At 40.2% G+C, this 27,509-nt stretch overlaps 1 protein-coding gene across 2 annotated transcripts in view; it reads right to left on the bottom strand.

The window, feature by feature from the left end:
* galnt2 (UDP-N-acetyl-alpha-D-galactosamine:polypeptide N-acetylgalactosaminyltransferase 2) overlaps positions 1–26,630 on the bottom strand; it is a 46,479-nt gene extending 19,849 nt beyond the window's left edge. Inside the window, exons 1-2 of one of the 2 annotated variants that reach the window (XM_058088862.1) lie at positions 26,124–26,630; positions 2,851–2,932 (exon numbers count right to left, since the gene is read on the bottom strand). In XM_058088862.1, the coding sequence (XP_057944845.1) occupies positions 2,851–2,932; positions 26,124–26,219 (178 nt within the window). In that variant the 5' untranslated portion in view covers positions 26,220–26,630. The remainder of the gene's footprint in view (positions 1–2,850; positions 2,933–26,123) is intronic. The other variant, XM_058088863.1, reaches the window with a different exon arrangement.
* Positions 26,631–27,509: the final 879 nt, after the last annotated feature.

Below are 27,509 nucleotides of genomic sequence, written 5' to 3'. Positions count from 1 at the left end.
TGAGATTACACTATCTGTCCATGAAGGTGAGCAATGCAGGCGGAGACAGACAGAGAGAAGGGGAGGCTGACGAGGACGAGATGCGACAGCCGGAGTGTGTGCATGTGTCGGCCCTGACAGCGTGCGAACGTGTCTCACATTCTAATTAGATGGAGCTCACAATGATCCGCTCGAGAAGAGAAAGCGGCTCCATGGAGACAAGGCGACGCATGTCAAGAGTGTGTGATGTCCTTGTTGATAGCCAGGCTCCATGGCAGTGAGTGATTAATGTGGGAAAATTAATTTTATTACTCCTTACTTTGATTTCCCAGATGTTTTTAGCTTTGTCCACCTTTGACTCCGCCAGGATTGATGCCACAGGACATCATAAAAAACAACATGCCAGCCGTTAATGGCCCCCAAGCTGTACTTTGGACATTAGTGGGCTACAGTTGGCTAACCGGCAACTTGTTGCTTCAAATTAAATTGATGGAGACGGACAGAACTCAACCCCCCACCCATCTGAATTTTTCACCGTAATGGTTTTGGCACTGTTGAGTGAAATACAGTTGATGCTGAGTCATCAATGTGTGAGTGATCTCCCCTCCACCCATGGTAACACAGGATGCAATGATACACTATTTACATAGCTGACAAAGCTATTACCATTATGTCTACAGACCCACAGCCACAACCAACATTTTCCACTTCAGGCCATTCTGTAGCCACCCAAACTGAACCATTGCATTCTCTACCACAGGCTGACACATTCTTATTAACTGTCCGTGTCCTCACTCGCATCTCTCATTCAACATTCTCATTCGACCACCATTTTCTCCCCTCTCTCCCAAATTGGCCTCTTGTTCACTGAGCTCTTCTGACTGGCTGTTTGTGTTGGCAGCAATACTTTCTGGAAATCCCTCGATGCTACGGTGTTTTCATACCGATGTTGCCTGGCAGACAGGAGTCCCCTGTGTAATGTCTAACCATTACATCAGCAATGGAATCCCACCAACCCACTTGAACAGGCTCCTTAAAGAACACAACCTCTTTAGGTGCATTGTGTTTTTTTTAATTACTCTTTCATTTTATTCTTTATTACTCTATATTATATGTATTTCATGTGTTCTGTATACTGTGTGAGCAACAGTGAGATCTGACTTACACCAAAACTTGACCTATGTATCACAGTAAGGAAACTTATATGTAACCGAAGGACCAACGTACAGTAAATTAGAGCAATTTGTACTACAGTACATCTTCTCAAGGGACAGCACTATAGAAATGAAATGTAGATATGTGCCACCCTTTGTTGTTTTCATACTTTGCTCTCCATCCTTTTTTGACTTTCAACATGTTCTGTTCATTAAGTATAACATCTAACTGAGGTTAAAATGTCCCCCTTTTAGCAGTCATATTGGAATCCATTTCCAGTCCTGGATCAATCAGATAAAAAGCATGCACTCTGGTTTTTGCAGGTCACGGGAATTTCAGGGGTGGGAGGGGTGGATCGGTGGCTCGGACGAGAGCTGAATGAAAAGTCGCTCCGATATGACTTTCTAATCTGCTCTGCTCTTGGATGTGGGCGTTGCTTCTGGAAACTAGTGGGTGGGGATGCATAGCTGGGTTTGCGGACATTAAAATGGAATTTCAACAATCAGACTGAAGAGTGTAGTGGACTGTCATCTTCCTTTGGTAAAACTACCAATCTCAAAAACAGACTTTGGGTAGATACTCCCTGTAGTTTGGTTTGACTGCAACATGTGAATTTCTATCTCACGTTCTCCATGATGACAGACGGTAAACATGATTGATATTGTCTTTACACAGCAACCTTTATACCGTCTTTTTCACGGTTTACTCCTGCCATGCAGCCTCTCCTCCTCTGTATCTCCCTGGGGATCTCTACTCGATCAGCATAGCGAAGGGGTGCTCAAAGCTAACAGTTAGCTAAATTTGTAAGCTACAAATTTAACAAGATGAACATCCATAAAGGGGTTGTTATGGCACAAAAACAGTAAGAATGTAATAAATAAAGCACTATTAGACACTACAGATGCCGCAGAATATACGGAGCTCCCTTAACTAGCTTGCAGTCGGGCGGCGCCATCTTGAAACATGAGACCTCCGCATCTTTCTTTTCGTATATCGTGCTTAAATCCCCCAGCCCTACACTATAATCTGATTATGAGCACCAAAAGTGGGAAAACTAACTTTTTCAATTCGCTTCACAGACACAAGATCAAGACAAAATCCTCAACAAATGTCTGCTTGTGGTTAAGGAAGATCACTATTAATGTCTATCAATGTCATGTGATCAACTGTACGATTCGGACTACATGGGGGAGATCACAGCTGCTGCTGAGCATAATTTTTTTTAAAATTATGCTTCTGTTTTTGTTCTAAATAGCGTATTTTAACACAAAAACAGCCAAATTTGTGCTAATAAAGAACTGAAAATGACTTGTATTTAACAGAAGAAGTCCTTATCGCACTTTAATAAAATCATCCGCTTCAATGGCACATTCTAAAAGGAGCTGAGGCTCGCGCTAGCTTTGAACACTAGGAAGACCGTGGATATTGATGGACTTACTGGCTCATAGTAGCTAATAAAAAAAGGTTTTAAAAAGGTTAAAGATGACTCCAGAAAGTGAAGTGCAGCTCATGTCAGTCGTACCGACATGGTTGAGTATAATTTAAAACAGGTAAGGCCAATTGAATGTAAGGTAATAAATTAGGCTGCTTCAAGCCACGTTGTTCACTTTTCTGATGTGTGCCGTGGTTGTCTTTGCATTAGCAATTGTAGCTCTCTCCACTTCCAGCAACATACATTGGCATAAAAGTCATGCATTATGGGTGAATTTTTCTTACCAGGTGGAAGTGTCTCCAGAGATTTGTCGTCAGAGTTGTGAGCTTTGTTTCGTATGGACGAGTCACTGGAGTCCCACTCATCCTGTAAGAAAAAAACACATTCAGCAATTCATGAATAAAAACACCAATATAACAATACATGCATCTTTTAAGACAAAACATCATTGTGTATAACAGTCCATCTACAAATAAATTGCTTCTACTGTCCATATGAGCCACCTCAGCATATCATCCAAAACAAAGGCTATTACAAGTCTAAAGAAAACTGCACTCGGCCATTTGTTCTCTCTCAGCTACTTGGCTTTTGTGCACAGTTATCTACTGTACAATCACTGCCCATACTTTCTCTTTAAGCAAGCCTGTCCAGATCCTCAAGCTCTATGATGATGAGCTTCTGATACTATAAAAATATTTTCTGAAGACTAAAGAATGGATGCATTTACTTGTGAGATAAAGATGACTGGAGATAAGTATCTGAAGTTGACTAATGTGGAGATACATACTGTTCGAGTAGAGATGGGTGATATTTTTAAATCCATATTGTGAAATATACTGCAGTGTTTGGCTTTGAGAATATATTGTGATAAATAAGCATCATATGTACTTGTATTCATCAAAGAGTATGAGTATGAATTCTTGAAGCTAATGCTAAGAAGCTAAAAAAACATGCCTCTCAAATCGCTGATACAAATATGATTCAAAATTGTTTGATATACCTATGACATGTATTATATGATGCTAAGTGGTTGTACAGAGTACATAATTAGAACATTTAGTGGACAATGACAAGATGATTGTAATGAGAGAAGATCAGATAGACCACTGGTATGTAACAACTATCTTTGTTTAAGATACAACTGTAGTTAGTCCAGTAGTAATTTGAGGCTATTCCTGTTTGAAAGCTCCTGTAAATAGTGTGAAATAAATGACTTGTATATTAACCTAGCTACAGCAATGTTATTATTGTAGCAGCTAACATGAAAAATATTTTTATCTTGCGGACTAACACGACGCATCGCTAATCGCTAGTCTCAGCATCATTTGCAGACGGAAGAGTGGGTACCTAGCTATCCATTTTGCTAACAAGACTCAAGATACTTGTTTGCCGTCAGCATTTTTTTTTTACCTGAGGACTGGAGCACACTTCTTGTGCTGGAAGACACAGCCATCCCAAGGAGAGCGGACATTGTAAGTGTTGTCGCTGCTGTTGTTGCCAGAACTAGCATAAATATGTTCGTATATCAATGGGCCTCCAAAAGATGTTTTGGTAACGTTTTAAATAATCAAAATACAGCAAGATACTGCAACTACTACATATTAACTAGTTTTTTCATGTTGTAAAGCACAGAAAAGGGAAATAAATACGTGTTTCACATAAGAATTGTGAATGACGGGCAAAATCCCCCCCAAAAGTCCAGTTCCTGTTTAAATCCAGAGGAACTTCTTAACATGCAACCTCTTGTGATAAAAATCAACCATTTTCTATGCCGCTTATCGTCACTACGGTTGCTGGTATGCTGGAGCCTGTGACAACAATAACATTTCAAAACAGGTTACAAAGGTTGCTGATGTATGCGGTATGTGTTGAGTCATAATTTATTCCGGGCGTGCTCTCAAAACAGTGCGACTGCTCTGTGTTCACTTCCGGTCATAGATCGCCATATTGCGGTTTGAAATTCAGGGCTTCACTGACTATATAATAGAGCATTTATCTATATATATGAATAAATCAACACTGTTCATGGTTGACTATGGCCTATTATAAATAAGTGTGTTGAGTGGATGCACTGACCGTGATAGAAAGCCCCCCATTTTGCACGTATTTTGCATAACGCGGCTCCAGCTAGACTTCTGTTAACTGTTCTCTCATTCTGTTAACATGTACTAAGCACTTACTCTTCTGTTGTTTCTCTACTTTACATTCAAGATAGCTTTGCAGGTAGCGTGGCTTTTAAAACAGATTATCAGTTATTATACTGCATATTTAGTGGTATGGTTGTACTTGCCAAGGTCCATTGGTCGATTGACTGAATACTGAACCAAATGCACTATTTTTCGGTATAAAATCTGGTCTAACTTCTGTAATATTTGGGGTAGAGAAGTAAATGAGGTACAAAATTTAACTCCAATTCATGCTTGAATCATAGACTTGTTTTTGCACATGTCTAAATTTTGTAATATTGCTACATGGCTGCAATTTGGTACAGACCTGCACGGGACTGCCAAGCATATGTCTGTAGGATTGAAAAAAAAACATGTCCGACATCAAACAAAATATCTTTGCAGGGGCACAGGCGGCAATTAATTGCCCACAAGTCATTGGCCATTTGTCTAAAATTAATCTGTATATGCTAGCATGGCTTTTAAAACATTTTGAGCACAACCAATAACGGGCGCCACATTTAGTCACATGAGGACAGAAATATGCCAGCATCTTTATTACCAAAGTGATAAAATGTGAGCAGCACTGACGTTTCCAAGGGTCACTGTCATCTAACATAACCTCAACTGGCACTGCTGCTGTCACTCGATGAAAGTGAATGCTGTCCAACTTTCAGATGATTGATCCATGGCCTACCATCCAATGTCACATCTCGACTTCACTCAGATTTACATGGGCTGACATCTTTCATTGTGGCTCTATGACGCCACCATAAATTATTTCACAACCTCTTAAGATGAGAGAAATCAGCTACTGAATGCAGCCAAGTGGCTTTCCCTCTCATACAGACTTGATTCAATCTGTCATTACATCCCATGTTGGTCTTTCTGAGCATCATCCAGAAAAGTGTCGGAGGCCTCCCAAGTCCTCAGCACGCACACACTAAACCAGCGGCATCTTCAACAATTTATGTGAATACGCCTTCTCCTTGGGTTTATTGGTGTGTAGCTTCCAGTAGCTTTTTAATAGCTAATGCATGGAGTTCAGTAATAAAGCCAAGTGGGCAGTCAGTGGAACAAACATGATGTCACACAGAAACAGTAACTACTAGACATTTTAAGGGTGTTAAGGCGAACTTGGAAAGTCCATCAATCATGCAAGTACATCATTACAACACCAAGGCATGTTTATTGAGAATATCTTTAGGTTAAGTTTGTACATCAACATAACAAAAATCCTGTTTATGCGTGACCTGCGAGAAATACCAATGGAAGTTAAAAAAATTGCAAAGATATCCATTTGTTACATGTATATTTTGTATTGTCAAAGATGCAAAATATATTGTGGTGCAACCTACGAATGAAAGACGACCACCTGTGAGGTTGCTTTGTCATGCATCACGTCACGATATTTCACACAAGACCTCAGTTCAGTGAGGTGTGTGTTTTTTGTTTGTTTTTGTATGAAACCGTTCAATACAGGGGTCACAGTTCAGTACGCATATGTACGTATCAAACAATATGTAAAACAACGGCCCGGGTCATTTCGTCAGTCCTCCCTTGCTGCAACTTCTGCTCGTCACCGTGGTCAGAGTGCTCAAACTGTTTACTCGTGCTACAGTGACTGAAAGTACCGCACCGATTCCATTGGTGTTTGTGCTAGTAACCATCCACACAGCGGTGAGTCAAACTTTTGTTTTTAGACAATTACATTTTCCGACTGTGCAGCCTTGTGAATAATTTATTTTCGTAACACAAATGTTTCCAACCAAACTGTGAATTTTGTTTACCAGTACCTATGTATGAATTATGTACCAGGCATCGATGAAAACCTCAAAAATGCATAAATACACAACCGGTGTGAGTCGGATTCCCACCACAAATCTTTGTGATTCATGGCAAAAAAAACGTGATGAGAAACAGCTCAACCCTTTATAAGACACATGTACATAATTTGCCGTCTCAGAGCTGCTCACAGAGCAAATATTGAGAGATATGTTTGTTATACATACTTACATAAGTGTGGATGCATTTAAAAAAAAAAACTCTTTCCTTCAACCATGGACCCAAGTGTGAACACATTGGAGTTTAAATCAGATTTTTTTTTAAAAACCATAGATCATTAATCATAAAAAAATCATGTACTGTACATTGTTTAGTATCTTCAAATCAAGTGAATGATGCCGATGCCCATTTCTATTGTCTCTCACAGTGCGGATTTGCAGAATCTAAGAAGAGATGAGCAATTTAGGCCTTGCTGCAACGCGGGGGGACAGTAAATCTAACTTGACAGTTCCAGAGCAACAACATCCCAATATGATGAGAACCTGCAGCATGTCAACGCACCTCGACCAACGGTACATACAACCTAACAATATCACAAAACTAGTTTAATTATTTATTTGGATTTCACAAGAGTGGAATGAATGACAGACTGGATAAGATTCTCTTGTGCATTTTACATTGCAGTAGTAGGTAGGTAGGTAGGTAGGTATATACTTTATTCATCCCTATGGGGACATTTGCATAGAGGTAGTGTATTGAATGAAAGTGTTACTAAACACAACATGAAGCCAAATTGGGATTCACTGATAACTAAGAATTACAAAGACAATGTAACAGTTTTAGAAGTGAGGCACAGTGAGCTTCCACTGCATTTGAAAGCATCTTCAAAAGGTTCAGTTTTAGTAATTTTAGGGTTTGGTTATTTTCATGGTTATCGTCAGTGTTGAACTCCTGACTGTTATGCTTTTTAAATTTTTCTGAACTACAAATGTAGTTAGTTCGTGTTAAACGATGCCAAATTTTCAGATAATGAGGTTTATGCATTTGGAAGTGAGCCCTGAAAGAAGTTTGGGATAGCTCAAAACAGGAAGCAGGAAGCACAAATCAAAAGGAAATACAGCTGGAATAGGTGCCGATTCTGCAAAATCTATGAATTCTTCGGTGCGGGTTATTTGTGTGTAGCTGCTCTATCGGTGACCACAACTCAATACAAAGAGTACAGGACCTGTACAGTTATGTACAGCTGAACCTGAAAGGGATGAATTGACTTTACATTACAGTATAGGTAATAGAGGAAAATATCCGGCTTCACTGAACGTATTGTGTTCAGCTTGCTGCCAAGTGAAGGATGTTTGCTGGGTGCTCTCACACCTGCAGCTTGGATAATAGGATGAACTTAAAATCCCCCAACAGATCACGACATGCATGTATGTGTGTGTGTGTGTGTGCAGGAGTGTATGCCTGTGTGTGAGTGAGCCTCAGCCAGTGTCAGTTCATATTTGCATGTATACACTTGGAGCCTGAGAAACATTTGTGTGTTAAGTAAGGTTACACGCACACCTTGCGTCGACAAGCGGCTGCATGTGTGTGTGTGTGTGCGTGTAAGAGTGTGTCCATCCTCTAATGGTCAGCGTATAATCCACAATAATCTGATCACATCTGATGACAGATTACTCTAAGAGGAGCCAAGAGCTCTCTCTCACACACACACACCTTAAACAGCATGCAGTACATTTGGTTGGATATAATCAGCATTTAACGATTTGTGAAGTTTCCAGTTGAGGACTTTCCCCCCCCACTGTGACCTCCAGGATGAATAATTCCACTTTGTCATTGTCATGTTACCTCAACAAGTCTCTTACTAAATCACCAGCTGCTCCACTGCTGGCGAGGACATAGTCCATATTTGTCCTATACTGACTTGCCAACATCAACTGTCTGTTGTTGAAAGTTGAAACCTTAAAAAGGTTTTGTCTTACTAGGACGCCTGTGGTACTGTAGTAGAAAAACAGTCTAGTTTTATGTTAATTGTCATTATGATATTAGCTGGTATCACAAGTGGTTAATGAAGGAAAAGGCAACAGAGTGACCATTTAATATGGCAGGCATGTCCATGAAAATCTGCCACCATCCCACTGTTGTTAATTAACAAAATGTAGAGTAGCAAGTCAGCAAGCCTTCAGAAAAAGCAGTCACAGAGATAAGGGATGCAATATTGCTGATGACAGCTCTGTTTGTGCAAGCGGCGCATTTCAATTTAATAAACACGCATCACTTTCGGTAGCAATATGACTCAAGCGGCTTATCATTTATTTATTGGGATGTGTCCTTATTTAGATATTTGGTTTATGTTTGACAAACTTCAAATATAACTGTCTAATTCATGCTAACAAGTCATTTCGCAAAGTTTAGCACAGTAGAAACTTAGCTAGCGTCCTCCAAGTTTGAAAACTGACGCCACAATTTTGCTTCAGTTGGCGTGCATTTTCAGGTCAGTGTACAATGAATAGCATAAATGCCCTCACTGACAATCACTCACTAACATAACTCTTAGAGGTACAATTTGATAAATGCATCTACACTCAAAACATGAATTCTACTTAATTACTTGGTGTCTTTGAAAGCAACTCTTCAGTGTGAATCAAATGTTGTGCTACTATTAAAGTCAAATAGATTTTTTAGCCATGTGTGGTATCTTTTAGCTTGGGTTAATATTTCAGTTCATTAATTTTCTTGTGCTTATCCTCACGAGGGTCGTCCATCCCAGCTGTCTTCAGGCGAGAGGCAGGGTACACCCTGGACTGGTCGCCAGCCAATCACAGGGCACATATAGACAAACAACCATTCACACTCACATTCATACCTATGGACAATTTTGGAGTCGCCAATTAACCTAGCATGTTTTTGGAATGTGGGAGGAAACCGGAGTACCCGGAGAAAACCCACGCATGCATGGGGAGAACATACAAACTCCACACAGAGATGGCCGAGGGTGGAATTAAAGCTGTGAGGCCTGCGTGCTAACCACTCGGCCGCCATGCAACCCCTGTTAATACACGTATGTACTGTAACTGTGTCATGTCATTTATCTTTTAGGCCATTTATCTGATGTTGGTTGCAGTGAGTCATCTGCTGAAGCCTTGCGTGAGATGTTCAACTACATTGTATGAATTTGTAAAGATAGCCTTCCAAGTATCGGCCTCACTTATACCTCAATGTATACCTTTATTGACAAGGGAAATTTGAGGCTGTCGTGTGGTTTCCCATGATGGTGTTCTTTCTCATTCTTCATTGATGCACAACCACATCCTGGCATACAAAAACTACTATGGTACTCTATATAATGCATTCTGTTCTTTTTGTCATTTATATTTATCACAGAAACTTAATCATAGAAACGTAAAACTTCCAGATGGACCCGTGGAGCAAAAATTCAACTGATCTTTACTGCTACTTTAAATAATCAGTTTGTCACCAGTGTCCATTTTATGGCAGTAAAAAACAGGCATGAGCAATGAGAGCGCTGTCAGAATGAATAAGAGCTCAAAGGGTTTTTGGTACAATCCCCCTTTTGAGACTAACACATAGGAGACATGGTTCAGTCTGACTTCAGGGTGAGCTCATTCACAATTTAAGTGTGTTAATATCCCTGACTGCAGTTCCCAGAGGTTATGTCGTCCCTTCCGTCTCGGAAAATCGTTGTGAAGAAGTCACGTTTCTCTAACACCAACACACACACACTATCTTTTTGGTGGAGTTCAGCAAGTAAGACGGGATAAGACCAGTCACATAAGCTCAAAATTGAATTGTCCGCCATCCAGACACAGCAGCTAAAGCTCACACTGCAGCTTGAACATTTTCACATGACAGTGAACACACATTTCCCCATTTATATCCGCCAGGCAAATTGCTTGAGTTTAATCACCAGAGTGCAGCTGTAATGTTGGTTGAATTAAACCCAACAAGGCCAAAATAAGCCGGGGAAATGTTGAGAAACAAAAACCTGCACCGCACAGAGGTGTAGCTGCATGTAGACATGTATTCATATGCACAGATTGCATTAGGTGAGGTTAATAAGGCAAGGTTAATAAGTAGTAATGTCACAATCTGGGGATGCATGAGTGCTTGAGGGCACTGGGGAGCTGTGGTTCAGTGACAGTAAAAGAATAATTCAACCATATACTTTGACATTCTGAAGCAGAGCAAGGTTTTTTAGACTGTTCAGAATATTCAGTTATTGAAGACACAGTTGTTGTTTTTAATGAATGAATTAATCTCGAAGGTCCAAATTTCATCAGTGATACCGAGCTCCGATTTCTGTACCTAAATGGTAGTCTCCGTGGAGTGTCACAGCACCGTTCCTCACATTAACGCAGACGTGCGGACACACGGATACACCAAACCACAGAAGAAGAAAGAACACATGCAAATATGTCCGTTGTTCTCCGTTCGCTAAGGCTCATCTTGACTTAGCACAAAGTGGATTTACATGGACGTCGTTTTGGGAGTAGAAGACCAGAAAATACCAGGAGAATGTCATGTCATTCGATATTACGTTGAATTGTTGCCAAAGCTCACTTCAGGTCATGTGACAGTGATGGGTTGCCGATGTCATTGTTTTTAAAAAGTAGTGGATCACTAGAACATGTGAAAACACCCGGAACACAGATTCCATGTGGATGAGAAATAAGCTGCTTCACAATGATCCCAGAAAGTTAAAATGTTATTAAGCAAACCGTAACAGAACTTTGATGTGTGTGATAATTTCTTTTTCCTTTTCTTCTTGCATTAACACACACACACACACATGCACACAAAGATACACGCACTGCTGATGCAGGGCTGTGGGAAATTCTTTTTCCGAGCAGCTCTCATGGTTTGTGTTGCCTCAAGTAAGATCACTAAAGAACATAAAAGGAAATAGAAAAAGACGGAGGGGAAAATCCACAATGTCAAGTCTGCAGCTGAGCCTTTTGCTCACATGTCACTGAGCAAACTGCAACAAGTCACACCAAGGTGTGCGTAATATGCATAAGTCAAAAAGCGTGTGTGGGTGTAAGCAGGGGAGACTGAGTGTAAAGGAGTTCAATGCTACAATTGTGTCTTCTGGCCTGCTTCCCAAAAACCCATCTGCATCCCACAAACACGAGCACAGAAAGCAGCGCACACATTCCCGTACAGGCACACATATAATTGTCAGCCTAAAACGAGTGTGTGCAACAAAAAAAAAAAAACCACAAAAATGCGGCAACTGACCTTCAGCTTCAAGTTTTAAGGTTTCCAGAAGCTCAAATAAAAATGGTAAAAATCAAGTAAAAAGTCATTTGAAAAGGTTACATGTCACAACAAATCTGAATATGTTATTGTTAGTCACTGTTAAGAGGTAATGTGTTCAGAAAACATCTACAAACTCATGCCTCTTCTGCAGAGGAATATTTATTTTTTAATACCTGTACGGTATGTTGCACTGTATTGCAGGTTTTACATTGATTGATAGAGAATAGGGCTGGGTGATATTACGATATTTTTAAAATATCCATATTATAATAGAGGACCTATTACGCTCATTTTTTAGTCCTTTGTATTGAGTTGTGGACTCCTATAGAGTAGCTACACATGATAACCAGCACACAAAGCTTTATAGTTCTTCCAGAATCTGCACCTATTCAGCTGTATTTCTTTGGATTTCGTGATTCCCGTTTTAATTTATTCCACCCACCGCCCGCCTGCAGGCACACCTACTCTGCTGTGGTTGGTCACACTTGCCGCTAGCTGCGAATGGTATAGTAGTTGATAATAATCGGCAATGTATCTTTTTAAAATGTTAGCTTTTAACATACAGCCGTATGTGTTGGATTCTGAATCCGATTCTGAAGTAGAAACTGGACAGTCTGACGTTTCTCAAGAAAAGAGGTTACTTCAGAACATTCCTCAAGTAGCTTTATAGCATTTTAGCATTTTTAGGTGAAATTGATGATTAATTACATTTTCTTTTTTTTATGTAATGGGATACTTCCCAGAAGGTGAAACCAATGTTTGTGTGGATGTCGCTCAACTTCCCATAGATGACGTCATGTTGTTCTTCTTTAAACCACAAACTAGCTAAGGCTGAATCGGTCTATTGCTTCAAGACACAATTAAAGGTCCCATGTTGTATGAATTTTCAACTTTTAAATAAGCGTCAGAAGTCTAAATCTATTCCAGCATTAATGCCAGAATTGGAACACACCGTTCTGTGTGTCTGCTATATATTGCATACAACAACGTAATATTAACTCATTCAATCCCAGACATTCTTCAAAAGCTGTCTCTCTCTCTGTATTTTTCAAGGCACACAGAATATTGTGTTAATGGGCAATGAAGACATGGTATATGCCAAAAGAGGGAGAAAGTGAAAGTGGTATTTTTCTATTTGGTGGTCATAAACAGCATCAAGGGAGACACATTACTGCAATAACATCATTAAAAGTTCCTTTATGCATAATGGGGTCCTATTGGCAACTTGATTATTATCAATCATAGATTATAATGCCCGTTCCTATAATGTACATAACTGAACTGAACTTTAACGCTTGATGGAAAATGAGCCCATGACGGACAAAAAAAATGCAAACTGAACATTTTAGTTCCTCCTGGTTAATCAGCTGACCAAATTCTTTGCTGGTCTGTGAGAATCTATTAGCAAAAAATATCTACTGGCCCAGTTCCGATCCAATTCCCACAGGAAAATGCTGGAACTGACAAAGGGGGAATGCCAAGAGCAATGCTGAGGTGGAAGACATGAGTGCTGCTGAATCATTCAAGTGTGTGTGTTGTGTGTGAGTGTGTGTGTGTGTGTGTCTTCTGAGGGAACACGTAGGCCTGGATGCTGCCGGGCTGGTGGGGGCGGGCTCTTAAAATACCCAACTGGACTGTACACACACTTTCATCAATCACAAGCTTCCTCTCTTCACTTCACCCAACAGCCTCCCTCCTTCCTCTCTGCTTTCTTTGATGTTCCGCTCCTTCCTCATCCTCCTCTCAGTGAACAATAAATGACTGTTCCCTCCTAGACCACACTGCTGCTCTGTGATTACGCCCACTTAAAAAGAAAAGTATCTCCTGGGTGTGAGACAATCTGAATGTTGAAAAGTCACAGAATAACGATGAGTGCTGTTAATATAAAAGAGAAAACAATGCAGCGACTTTGTATGGAAAAGTACATTTACTGTGAGACGCCCAGAGCAAGCATGAGGTCATAAATGTTACAGTGCTGATGGGTACTAAAATCACAAAACAGCATGTGCACATATCTACAGTGTGTTTCGAGACATGTTGGTTGGCCTATAAATATTTCCTTTTGCCATTTAAGGAGAAGAGTTTTCTGTCAGACAGCAGTGAGAGGTGTTTTTGCGAGTGTTTGCCAAGATATTTGGGATAAGTTGTGTGTATGTGCACCCTGCATAAACAATGTTTGTCAGCCCAGACACGAAATATGCACATAGAACATTTATAACCTTTGGATTTCTCCTTATTATACGTCGCTTCTAATTATATTAAAACACATGTGCACGGACAGGCCTGATTTCTACAACGGGTTTGCTTGAAAGTACGTCGACAAACATCTGACAGAACATAAAGCAGACTCGATCTGTCCTACAGCAAAGCCAGAGCAACATTTCACTACATTACTACAATATAATATAAGCCTGCTGGCTGGGTTCAACCATTCAACCATTCAAGCTCCGAACCTGGGAAGACAGAGCCTTCTCCATGTTTAAATCACGTTAAATCATGTTTATCAGGTGTAATCATTTCTTCACTGTAAAGCGTCTTTGAGTACTCTGAAAAGCGCTATACAAATAAAACATATTATTATTAGTAGTAGTATTTCTACTACAGCATACATCATCCATGCAATACCAAAGATATGAAGTAGACTCATGTATTTCCTTAAAAACCCCAGCTTTCTTAAAGGATTTTGTAAGCACAATAATAATCATGTGGTAACCATGTTGTAGCGCTCCAATAATACAGTATATTGATCTGAATATAATACCCTAAACATAAGAGGACCCTTCTTTTTCAAAATAAGAAAATTTTCTAATTTTTAAGATAATATACTTTATAAATCATCTTTTCATTACTAGTAAAATAACAGGTGGCTTGCAATAACAAGAAAAATGATATTTCTTAGCCGTTTGACTCGTTTCTATGATCACCATTATCTCACAATTAGCATCATAACATAACTCTCGTTTCCTGACCTTTGAGACATTTTGTGCAATGGATCTTTGTATCTGCATCTGGTCAGGTCAGTGTGTGTGACAGAGCAACAGGAAGAAAAGCTCTGACTCGCTTTGGGGGGGCGGGGGGGTATGTTGTGACTGTCAGGGCTCCAGACATCAGCTCAGCTTGTAATGCCTTAAATTCACCAACATGTTCAACAGGCGAAGAGCAGATGTAAGACATCTAATGAGGGCTAATTACACACTCTCCCACTTCAAGTCTTCCACTGTAACTTGGCTGAAGGGAGATGTTTGTCTAATGGTCCACAGTCCCTTTGAAACAAATTGCTACTCTCATACTGAGCTCTGTGGGGGTAGCATTCCACTCTTTTTGTTGAGTTATGACCTATATAGTTGTGGGCAGAGGTTTGCATTTACTCATGGACAGGAATGTAATTGATAGTACTGTGTTGTCCGTGATTTCTTTGAACTGGTTTTTGGTCAGTCTAGTGAGTCACACTAGCTCTTTGTATGCTGGCACTTACAAGGTACCAGATGTACTCAATCGTCAACAAGACGTAACAGGATTGTGAGCACGACTCAAATGATCGAAGTGGATTTTTTTGGAAATTTTTCCACACTGGAGATTTTTTAAACAATATATTTAGTTTCTGCGAATAATGTGCAATCGTATTCAAGTCGCATTGTAATTGATCAATTCTGAAATGAAATCGGTCAGTGGTTCGTGTACATACATGTCTGCAAAAAACTTTCTTTCATTGAAAGAATTTAAAAACAGCCTGGATAAATATCCTGACCGGAAGATAAACGTAATTGCCAGAATAAATTCCATTAGGATGTTGTGACTTTATTAATTTATATCCAGTCAAACCTTAATTTATCGCAGTTTATTGGTTTGAACCCCGATGTTTTGGGGATGTGAAGGGAAGTTGATGTGAACTCACACAGCTGCCCAAACGGAGAATCAAACCTATATCTTCCCGACTGTGTGGCCTTCATGCTAACCACAGAATGGCCATTTCTGACTTAATGCAGATAATTTCTCATCAGTGTAACATTACTGACATCTTAGTGGCCAGAATACTAGATATGACTTGTTTTGATATTGCGATTTTGATCATCAACAAATGCAATGTAATTATAAAGAGTACCTTTTGACAATGGAAAACCTTCAACCTTAAACAGAGCCATACCATTGATGAGTGTCAAGTGAAAATGTAGTAACACAACATACGATAAAATATTAGGACATGCTTCTTAAGTATTGTTATCTTACCAAGACATTTTGGGCAATTCCATGTTTCCAACATTGTGGGAACAGTTTGGGGAAGGAACTTTTTTGTTCACAGTGCACAAAGGACGCTTATTACCGTCAACGCTTATTATTGAACCAGAAAAACCTGCGCAGACCCAAGTGCAAAAGGTGAGGCCTTTGTAAGGAGGGCTTCACCCTAGAAACAGCCGATGTATGAGGCTAAACGGAATGCAGATTCTAAGTGGTGCCAGTTTGTCTCAGCCTCAGTACAAAACTTCCAAAATGTCATTTTTATCTCAGGGTGTTCATGCATTTTAATGAATCAGCCAGCTGGCACGAGCCATACGCATTGCACTGCCTGCTGGATGTCAGGATTCTTGTGTTGCTGCACTCTGTTTGGTCAGTCATTAACATGCAAAGAGGGGTGATGAACGATGACCTCTGAGGACATCTCACACTTGGTTGCAGGTACAATAAAAGGACAACAGTAAGGTTGAGTGGTAAGACGGGAACTAATACAGTTGACGAATAGCAAATTGGGAGGTTTTATTTAAAAGGTGCCCTATTATGAAAAATGTACTTTACAATCATTGATCATTGTGGGACCTCAACATCATTCTTCTGGGGAGTGAATGCTTCTATTGATGGCATTATGATGTAAAATCAAAGAGAAACTACTTCAAACTTGAAAAGAACCTAGCACAGTTCCGGTGGTAGTGTTTAGTTATTCTTAGCCAGTCTTTGGGGTCCGACAGATCACATCACGACTCCACCCCCGCTGAGCTGGGAGAAAAGATAAAACAAGCCTACCTTTTAAGGTAGAAAAAACAGGGCTTTGCGGGAAAAAAAGGCATTGAACTTTCTGGCCAAAAGCTTTGTATATTCTTACTCTTTATACAAGTAAAACAACCTTCTTCCATTGGATGCTTAATAGGCTCCCTAGGTGACTGACCACATCTCTGACCTGCTTCAGACGAACCAGCTAAAACAACAAAAGCAGAACAGAGAAGACTGACAGCAACGAGGCAGAGTAGGAATAAAAAAAATGACAGCAAAGAAACGGAGTGGGACTCAAAGAATGAAGTAAGAGGAAGGGAAGAGATAAAGGCGAGTGTGTGCATATTGCAGATATGTTTGTCAGAGTCAGCCCAATCTTTTGTGTAATTTGTGTAATATTTTGTGTCGTTACTGTCAAAACTAAAAGTAACACGCCCAAAATCTGAAACCTCAGGATTGAAAAGCCATGCACATAACAGGCAAGATGCTAGAAAGCGACATTCTTGAATTCCAGTGGAAGACAAGGATTTTTGCTTTGTTGCCTTCAGTTACCAACAAACCATGCAGTTAGGGCTGCAACGACTATTCACATAATTCTAATACCTTGATTACAAAAAAAATAGTCTAGGATTTTTTCCTGCTTCGAGGAATCGCTTCGGGTCACCAACGCACGTACGTCACCCACACAGAGGATGAAGAAGGGAGCAGGTGTTTGAAGAAGTGGGAAGATTGAGGAGGCGAGGCAACAATAGAGAATGTAAACTAAATGTAAAAAACAGAAGATGTGGTTAAACAGCATTTTGAACACGTAACGCCGGAAAATTTACTTGTTTGTTTGCGCTATTCGTGCCGTGAACGCCATTGCGCCAGCTCACTGGGTCAAAGACACTGACTGAAAGAAGGGTTCACGCATGCCATTCATTCTGCTATAGAACCAACACGCCCAGGTGTTGAGACAGATACACAGAGTGGACCCTCTTGTCACCCAGCCTGTTTGGTAGAGAGACAGGAGGAAAACAAACATGCACATGTTGATATATCGAGGCCAGTAAAATGATCACATTTGTTTTTATATATCGTGCGATTAATTGATGTATTGGTTATTGTGACAGGCCTATTGTTGAATAAATGGGACAAACAAAATGTCACAAAATCTCTTTACATCCATCAATTCACTAGTATTCCCAGAGGTTTCCAACAAGATGCAGAAGGCTGATAAATGGGTTTGCTGGGATCCCAATGACATTTAACCACCATACATCAAGCATCTGAAAGTCTGCCATGATTTTTACTATATTGTTTGTCCCCTTTTAAAAGGCGGAGAGCTGAGTCGACATGTCTGCTTCCTGAAAGCATTTCAAAATGCCATAAAGAGACACTTCACAAGGCAATTGTTTCCTGACAGCGATTACGCACAACTGCATACTCTCTGGACTTTCAACTTTGTTCCAAGTGGTAAGCACAGGGAGTCGTTGAAACATTAGGTCGTGCAGCCTATGGAAAGATGTGGATTTTTAAGAATAGACAGAAATGTTCAAGTTAAGTGTCATTCAAATGTAAGAAGTTAACCACTGTTAATTGGGATTAAAATGACATACTGGTTCATATCAGTAACGGTAGAAGATTGCAAGCTCAGTAAATCCATGGTATGGAATAATTTACAAGTATTGACTTTGTGTTGTAAACGTGCAACTTACAATAAAAGTGCGAGGAGGGACGTAAGGCTTTAATACTTCTAATCTGTTTGGGTCATACGGTGTTCATGCAGCAATTAAGCGACTGGCGGTGATGTGTTGAACGTGCCTGGTTCATAATTTCACTGATTGTAATTGTCCAGAGTAGGCATGGGCTGGTGTGAGGCACCGACTGTATGATAACCACGGGTAAAAAAAAGCATGGTTTCACAGTATTATACTTGCAGCTATAAAATGTGTTATTTTAAAATAGCTTTAGTATTTAGTATTAGCATAAGAAAATATACTTTCTTGTTGAACAGTATTTTAAAGACCAGGATACACACTAAATCCACACGCCACAGGATGCACACAACTCATCTCACCGGCACCACTTGATGCTAACGAGGTAGTTAACGTTGGTGCTATAGCCGCAATGGTTAAGTTGTCCAAAGTTTGACCCGTGGTTTCAGCACATCAAAGCCCAGTTCAGACTGCAGGGAAAAACACAGAACTTGACAAAAGTATTTCCATAGTGGCCTCGCTGGACCTCCAGCATACACGACACGACATGAATGAGGATAAGCGACATAGAAAATGGATGGATGGCCAATTCTTATCATAGCTGAGTGACATGGAGGAACCTCATTCCAGCCGTATCTGCAATCTCAGTCATGACGCAAAGCTCATGACCAAGGTGAGGATGGGAACATAGATTGACGGTAAATATGCCGCTTATCCTCACTAGGACACAGTTACCAATTCAAACAAAGTAGTTCCTGTCCAACAGCTAGGACTTAAACCAGTTCAGAGCAGTTTTCAGCTTTATAGCTGTCTCCTTGTTGAACTCTTCCCCCCATTGCCCACCCCTTCCACGACTTACATCCCCCCGCTGATCTATGCCCCCATCACTTCATTGCACTACTTCATTGCACTATTGTACATATTACTGTTATATCTTGTTGCATTCATAGATCATACTGTTTATAATTTATATAATCTGCAATAGCCATACTCTAGTCACTTCATTGCAATACTGTACATATTACTGTTATTATATATTGTCACATCCATACTGTGCATACTGTTTATAATCTGTATAATCTGCAATTGCCATATTATAGTCATTTATATCCCTGTACATATCCTCACTGTATTATAGTCATAGCCTGTTATAGTTTGTACATAGATCTGTCCATTTTTCTACATTTACTTACTACTAAGGTAAAATTGCACTTCTGGTTGGATGCTAACTGCATTTTGTTGCCCTGTACCAGTGACATGAGCAATAACAATAAAGTTGAATCTAATCTAATCTATAGGTTTCCCTATATTCTGCATGGTAAAATATGTATGATGTGCTCCACAGTCACCCACAATGAAGGTTGCAACACAATGTAGTAACCTCAATGCCACATACTGTAGCAGTGCTTATACGTACGTATTTACTAGGAAATATCAGGCGAAGGAGAATGAGGTGGGTTGGCTGCATGAACCGCAATCACCTCATCATCTCATTGCACAATAGGACAAGCTTCAATGCATGTATAATACCCACAGTATGCTGATCCACGCTATTATGAAGCTATTGCAACTCTGCCCACGTCAGTATATGTGGCAATGTCTCAGCCACCTGGTGGACTGCTAATGCTGCCATTTGCCCTTCGGCTGACGTTAAGACTACAAAAAGACAACAAAGTGCATTTTTTGCTGTCAACACTCGAAAAACACCCTCCAATAAGAGTGCATTATCTCAATTAAAACATTATCACACTTGGCCCGCTGTGAGTGGAGGCCAACAACACTAGGGATGGTTGCAATTAGATGAGTAACGCTTGTCATTTGAATGTCCTTACCACTGCAAAGGACAACCTGCACTCTCCGATGACTTTGACAAGCTGTGGAAAAGTTGCTTGGAATTAAAAACATGGCTTGATCAAGTCAGTTGCAGCAAACAAAACACTTATCTTGCTACTAACTTGCACTTCCATCTATTTAGACAAGATTTTTAATAATATACAGGCCGCACATTGACTACTCTAGTATGGTCATCACTCACTACATTGTGCTTCAAACATCACTTCCACACATGTGTTTTTTTTCAAACATTAATAAATGGATCGCTGTTTGATGGTTGACAGTGGCCTATTATTAGTCCCAAAATGTGCATATTTAAGCAAATTTATTGCACACTGGTCACTCGGTGTGAGTAATTGTTCAGTGAGACCACCGCTGACCAGCTTTTATTGCAGTTGAAATTATCCCACAACAGGCATAATAATAATATTAATAATAATAATAATGGGCTACTATTGTGGCCATAGCCCACAAAAAGCTAAAACTCAACTCTGAACCCCCGACATCACTTCACATCTGCCATTGATCCTGTTCCCCTACATGGCATACCGTTTTAAATGGCTTAGTTCAGGGGTCTCAAACTCAATTTAGCTGGGGGCTACTGGAGCTAGGGTCTGGGTGAAGCTGGGCCGCATCAGGTTAAATATATACATATTTAAAAAAAATGAATAAATATTAATTATATTAAATATTAATGAAAATATATATAATATAATAGTCTTCAATGCTTCTGCTATACCCTTCCACTTTTTCAGTGCTTTGGTTTTTTGGAAAAGCTCTGATAAAACTAAATTATTATAAATTATGATAAATTAATTTTTATTTATTATTAAATAAATGTTTAATGTTAATTTTATTTTTCGACACAAAATAAGTTGGAAAAATAAATAAGCAAATAAAAAAACGAAACAAATTAACTAATTAATTTTTAGTTATTATTAAATGATTAAATAAATGTTTAATGTTAATTTTCATTTTTCAACACAAAATAAGATGGAAAAATAAATAAGCAAATCAAAAAACAAATGAAACAAATTAACAAATTAAACTTTCATATCAAGGCGGGGGTCTCAAACTAGCGTACGGCCCTGGCTGAGACCCCTGGCTTAGTTTCTCTTGAATATATGTTGTATACTGGGTTATGGGGATGTAAAGCTGGCTATAAGGGTGTTGTTTCATGTCTAGATGACTCTGATGATGTAAAACAACATATTTAGAAGATGCTAAACAGGTTTTCTATGCCATAACTACAAAAATATTCCTTCCCAAGTTAAACTAATGCCATGCTGGCAGAATAGCTGTCACTCATCTACCCCCTCCATCCCGACATCCATCATCGCCTTTTATTGATTCGGTGATAGCTCTGTTTAGTTAGCTGCCAGTATTGGTTGTGCTTGCAGGCTAAAATTGCAATTGTGTGTACACTGTAATTGTATTTTCTCATCATGACAATATTGAACGGCTGAAGATGTGCGTGCGCTTGTGTGTTATTGTCACTAACGCCGGTATGTCATGAGGGCTCTTGCGTTGATGAGCAGAGGCAAGTATTCACAAATATCTGTATTGATACTTAGCTATGGATGACGGTGATGATGATGTGGGTATGTACGCAACTTGTATAAGCAATTGAGTCTTTCTACGAACTGTTGCGTCATTGAGGTCACTGCCTGCGACGGGCAATAGATGTAAAGCTGAGATTGATAAATATACGCGGACGTGGACAGGCAGGAATAAGCAAACAGACATTTTGGTTACACTCGCACCTCATGTGTCCACTGCAGCTTGATCCAAACCACTGAGACAGCATAACAAATTCATTACTTTGATAATCCACTTTTGGAGGACGACCTTATCAACACATCAGAATGTGTAGTGAGTCACTGAGTGGGTGTTATTTGTTTTGCTGAATTGTTGTACGCCCCCTTCTTTGCCACCGAGGTCAAACAATTCAATTGTTAATAAATACAGAATGAAGGAAAAAAAACTACTTTTAACTTAAATGACAAATGAAGATAAGGACACATCTTTTTAATGTTTCTTTTTTTAATAGTTTTGTGACACCCCCTCTGTTGGGGCTGCTCCATATTTTGGAATAGTTGCTCCAAAAGACACAAATCCAAAGAAAAATCTAAACATGTGCAGTAACTCCTTTGATGCTCGCTGAAATGGGCTCTTGCGGGGTACACATGTTCTTTCATGATAAGTGGCAGTTTTGCAAATTCCCCCAAAAGCCAAAGAAAAAGCTAAACACATGTACAGAATTAATCCTCAGATCTAAAGTCTCGAGTTTGCAGAGGCCTCATGTGATGTCATATGTGGCTACAGTCCCAGAACAACACAAAAACATTTGGAACTGTTTGATTTAGAGGTTGTGCTGCATTTACAAAGAGACCTATGTGACATATGTTTGCGACACCTCGTCTCAGGATGAAAAAAAAACAAAAAAAAGAAAAAAAAGAGTTTACATCTCTGGGTTTGCCAAACGTCTGCGGCTTTTGCTCAAACAGCTGACAACATGAAGGAAGTCTGTTGGCTTTTCCCTCTGTGTTGCTTAGCATCCCTCTCACTGTGCTGATTAGTATGACAGTAGACTCCACACTGAGACGCTACGTTCTAAAGAGTTGGCAGAATAAAAAACATTTTTTCTGTGTACATAGGCGTGTGTTTTGAACAATTCCCAGACAGTTGTCTGCAAAATAATAACTATTGTCTAAAACACACTAGCAGCCAACACTCCGTTTTTTCACATAAGTAGAATAATATGTCAAACGCTCCCTCCAAAGCCAAAAACCGGAATTGACAAAGTCAACTTTAATCTGGCTTGTATTTGGTCCTGCACGGTGTGTATTGCAGAGAGAGTTGAGCTGCATCAGCTAGGTAAATAGTGTGACATAATCACAGCGTGACACGAGCCAATAAATTGAACTAAGCGGAACACAGCACAGTAAACAAGACAATAATTGAAGACGTCTAGCATTTTCTCTTCTTTGATAATCATTTATATAACACAATCATATTTCTCATGTTTTGACAATGAAATTTTGTCTCTTTTTACTGCACAGTATGGTTTTGGCTCTGAAAATGAATTAATTAATTAATGAACATTTTCTGCTACCTTGAACCCCCCCCCCCCCCTCTCCACACACACACACTTTGCTATCAGCCTAATGAAAAAGTAAAAGGCCTAATGTGGCTGAACAGAGTGATGTAAACACACAAAGACCGATAGGACCAGACAAGAGCCAGGTGGAATACACACAGAGTGTTCTCACACACATACAAACGTAGTACTGTGCATACAACCACCCATGTTGAACACTTCATTCACACACACAGCAGGATGCACAGACCTGCTTGTATGCACACACACACACACATGAAATCCAGCTTTGTTCCACACCTGAAGGATGTTTACCTTACATTGGCAACATATCAAGTAGCACAAAAAAATTGGAGAAAAACTTTTTTTAACCTGATAAGATATCAGTTATGTCAGAGGAAATGAATTGATTTTACTTCCTACAGCGAGCGAGTATACAGAGTTTGGGCTGAAAGGAAAACTCCACAAAATATGCTGCAGAAAATCATTTTTTGGGGGGAGTACGGGAAGCCCCAGCTGTAATAATATGTTCTCTCAGATAAGGCTCACTGTGTCAAGACTTTGAAAAACACTGGTTTAGTAGGTTTGCATCAGCTTAGAGATAAAGAAGCCATCAAGAATGCACTTTGCAGGTTACTGGTTCAAGTGGGAAATCTCTAATTGCTCCTAATGAGCAGATTAGCATATTGCATGACAACCTCCACCTGTTCACAGGGCGCCAGACCGCGACTAAGGCTATGTTCACACTGCAGGTCAATTCTGATTTCTTTGCTCATATGCAACCTGTATCTGATATTTTCATGTTAGTGTGAACAGCACAATTACGACTTTTTTCTCGTCATGTCTCACCACTGCTGCTACCCACAAGCAGTAAATGGTCTCCAAATTGTCATAGCAAAACATTTGTACCCTCTTTCTTCTTAATCACCTACACTGAATCATTTGGTTGAAATAATACTGGCTCCCGTCGCTCAAAATCCTTGAAATTACCACAAACGTTACAATGAGAGCACTCTAGTAATGGGTTGAAATATCGATATTTTGTTACCAGCTCCTTCTTGTTCAAAAGTCAAGTGTATACGTCAGCCATATGATTGTGTCTTTGTTTTCTTACCTTGGCTATATTGTAACTCACCCCACTACCTCATTACTTTATATTCAAGGGTTTAAATTACATCAATAAATGAGTGTTATGTAAAGTATTCTATATGCTATGATTTGAAATACTGTACACAACTTTTAAAATTTACACATAATTTGCACATACTGTAGGTGATACCATATGATTCTAACGTTTTCCCCAGGCTCACACTGCAGCAAACACATGTAAATGTGAGTGATGTTGTGCTTTTGTGCACCCACATCACGTTCCAGACACTGTGTTCATATTAACATGTTGCATTTGTTTGGTAACCTGAATAATATAATCAGATTTAAACATAGTCTAAATGCAATTTTTCATGCATGTGAGACCAGCTAAAAGGAGGTGTCCCGTATTGAGTTGACAAGGGACGTCCTTTAGTACGATGAGAATGAAAAACAGTCTGTGAAATTTGTAGTCAGTTTATGACAGCTTTCCACAGTCTAAGCTCATCAAAGCCAGCATGTGCGATCATTCACATTTGACTCGCATTGAAGTTCAACTACTCTACCATTTTTGTTTACACGTGTTGCCTGGCTCCACTGCCTCTCCGGCTGCAGAGAGTTATCTGCCTCGTGTCTGGTCCACTTTACTTTTTTTTTTTTTTTAATCATAGAGATATTTTAAAACAAACAAGCAATGCGGGAAGCTACAATGGCTGTCAAGTTCATAGGCGTGTAACTTAACAACCTTTGCTCTCTTGTCACCATTATAATGACAGTGTGTCCAACTTTAAAATAGTGACGCTATGAACAGGTAGACCAGTACTACAGTACTACTACCATGTCCAAAATGTAAGTCCGGTTACACAATGTAGCCTCAATGAGGTACACAAACTGTTGTTGTTGGCACTATTGATTAGACCTTATGGTGAGTTCAAGGGCCAGTGCACCGTGCTGTTAAATAGAGTTGATTAATAGGGCTAGCAGTGATTTGACTTTTTATCCCTAGAGGGGGGGTTTCCTTGCCTCTGTCCGCAAAGTACGTGCTCAGGGAGGGTACAGTTGGCTTTGAGGAGTGTGGTTCTTGAACTGCTCCAAGTGTAAAGTGACTTGGGATAGAAATCAACATAGCATAGTAGAAAATGAACCCAGTTTTCTTCCATAAGAGATGGAAATGTCAAATTAAAATAAAATAACATTCTATACCTCTGATATTGCGTTCACTTCCTGCTCTCTGCTTAAGTGCTTACGTGCTCCACAGGCAAAGCCCCCCCGGCCCTGTGAGCCAGGCCGGCAGCCTCACATCAATAACCGCCCTTCTGCGTCGACTCTACGCTCTCACGTTCACCGGCCCAGGAGGACACGCTGCCCGGCATTGGCGTGCTCTCTCCCGCTGCCACGGGAGGACAACCGGTGGGAGGTCGGTGCAAGTTCACCGGCCAATTCCGCAACCCTCGCTCCCCAACCATTGCAACCAAATCAGCGCTTATCTGTGGCTACTATCAGGGCCTCGACGAATCACTAATGTCGCCTAAAAGCAGGGGAGATGCACCGCGTACACCACTCCATCGCCGCTTTGTCCTCCGGAAGAATATCAGTACTGAGCGGTTTGCTAAAAAAGAAGCCTGTCTTACCTTTCGCCCCAACGCCGTCCCGGAGTAGAAGTAGTAGGCTATTCCCAGCACCCACAGCACCGCAAAACATAACAATATCCTTGATTTCCTCCGCATGGCTCCCTCTTTCTCCTGGTCTTGTTCGCCTGCCGACTGGTTCAGTGGCTCAGTTCAGCTCTGCTCGGGGTTCGCTGGTGGCGACTCTTCCCGGTACTGGGCGCTTCGCCGAGCGGCTTCGGCAGGCGTAGTCGCTCGGTGGGTCTGTCGGTTCCTTAGGAGAGAGGCGGGGGGGGGCGGGAAGCAGCTAGCCAAAAATCGAAGGGGTTAGAGGGCAAAGGCTAACTCACGATAATCCAATCAAACATTGAATAACGCCGTTCTGGATGTGGACTCGGTGTTGCAGTTCTAAAGTAGACAAAACAATACATAAATACCTCAGAAGTCAATAAATGTAGCAATTGTTTAGTTAGAGCGGCAGCAAGCGAAGACGTGTGCTATTCATGCTACAGGCTGTGTTGCTATAATATGACAGCACGCTAGGGGCGCCAGAGACGGCTTGAACCGGTTTAAATGAGGAACTGAACAGATCTGCATTTTCTCATCAGACTGCTACAGTTTAAAATCACCAGTCATGTATTAGCCTATGTATCAGCTATTAATGTATACGCCAACCATTATGGCACTCAATGTAAATGAAATTTGGGTATTTGAATATAAGTAATACAAACATCCTCGAAGTTTTATAATCATTAAACAAATGATCAATGAGTTTTGGCAATTAGTTACTACTGTTCCTGCAAAGCCTTTTACCTTGATGGTGGCAGAATTTGCTAAAATTTAACACACATGTGCTCCTCAGGCTCATAAAGGTGTGTACCTAATTGTGGCGATTCCTAAACCTCAAGTCCCGTGTTTTGTAGAGCTCTGTGAGCTGTGTGAGAATTTTCAAGTTATTCCAACTTCCGGGTCTTTTTAAACATCGCCACCATGTGGTGCATGTCAGAGAAATAATAACACAGGCAACAGTAAGAGTGCAAGTTTTGACAAATGTTCTTCACCCTTTTATGTGCAGCGCTTACACATCCAAGATAAATGGGGTGTTCTGATTTTTTTTTCCCATGACTGTATCCTTAAGGCAAATAAATGCAATATAATGGGCAAAGGTATCACATCCCATAAGGGGGCCATCAGTTTTGAATAACAGAAGTGCATGAAGTGTTAAGAGTAAAGTAGCAACAATATCAGCAGGCCTTTGCACTCTGACCAGAACAGGCTAAAACAGTCACGAGGATCTCAAATTACCCCAGAAGGGTTCAGTTTGGCTGTAAAAAAATAAAAAATAAACACATCATCCAGAAATAGGAGTGGCTACAGGACTGTACTGGAATAAAATGGTGTTAAACAGTT

This window comes from Doryrhamphus excisus, chromosome 12, assembly GCF_030265055.1.
Source record: "Doryrhamphus excisus isolate RoL2022-K1 chromosome 12, RoL_Dexc_1.0, whole genome shotgun sequence".
In the NCBI taxonomy this organism is placed as follows: Eukaryota; Metazoa; Chordata; class Actinopteri; order Syngnathiformes; family Syngnathidae; genus Doryrhamphus; species Doryrhamphus excisus.
Note: the sequence above shows the minus strand (reverse complement) of the source record. Positions and strands in the feature narration are given on the sequence as shown.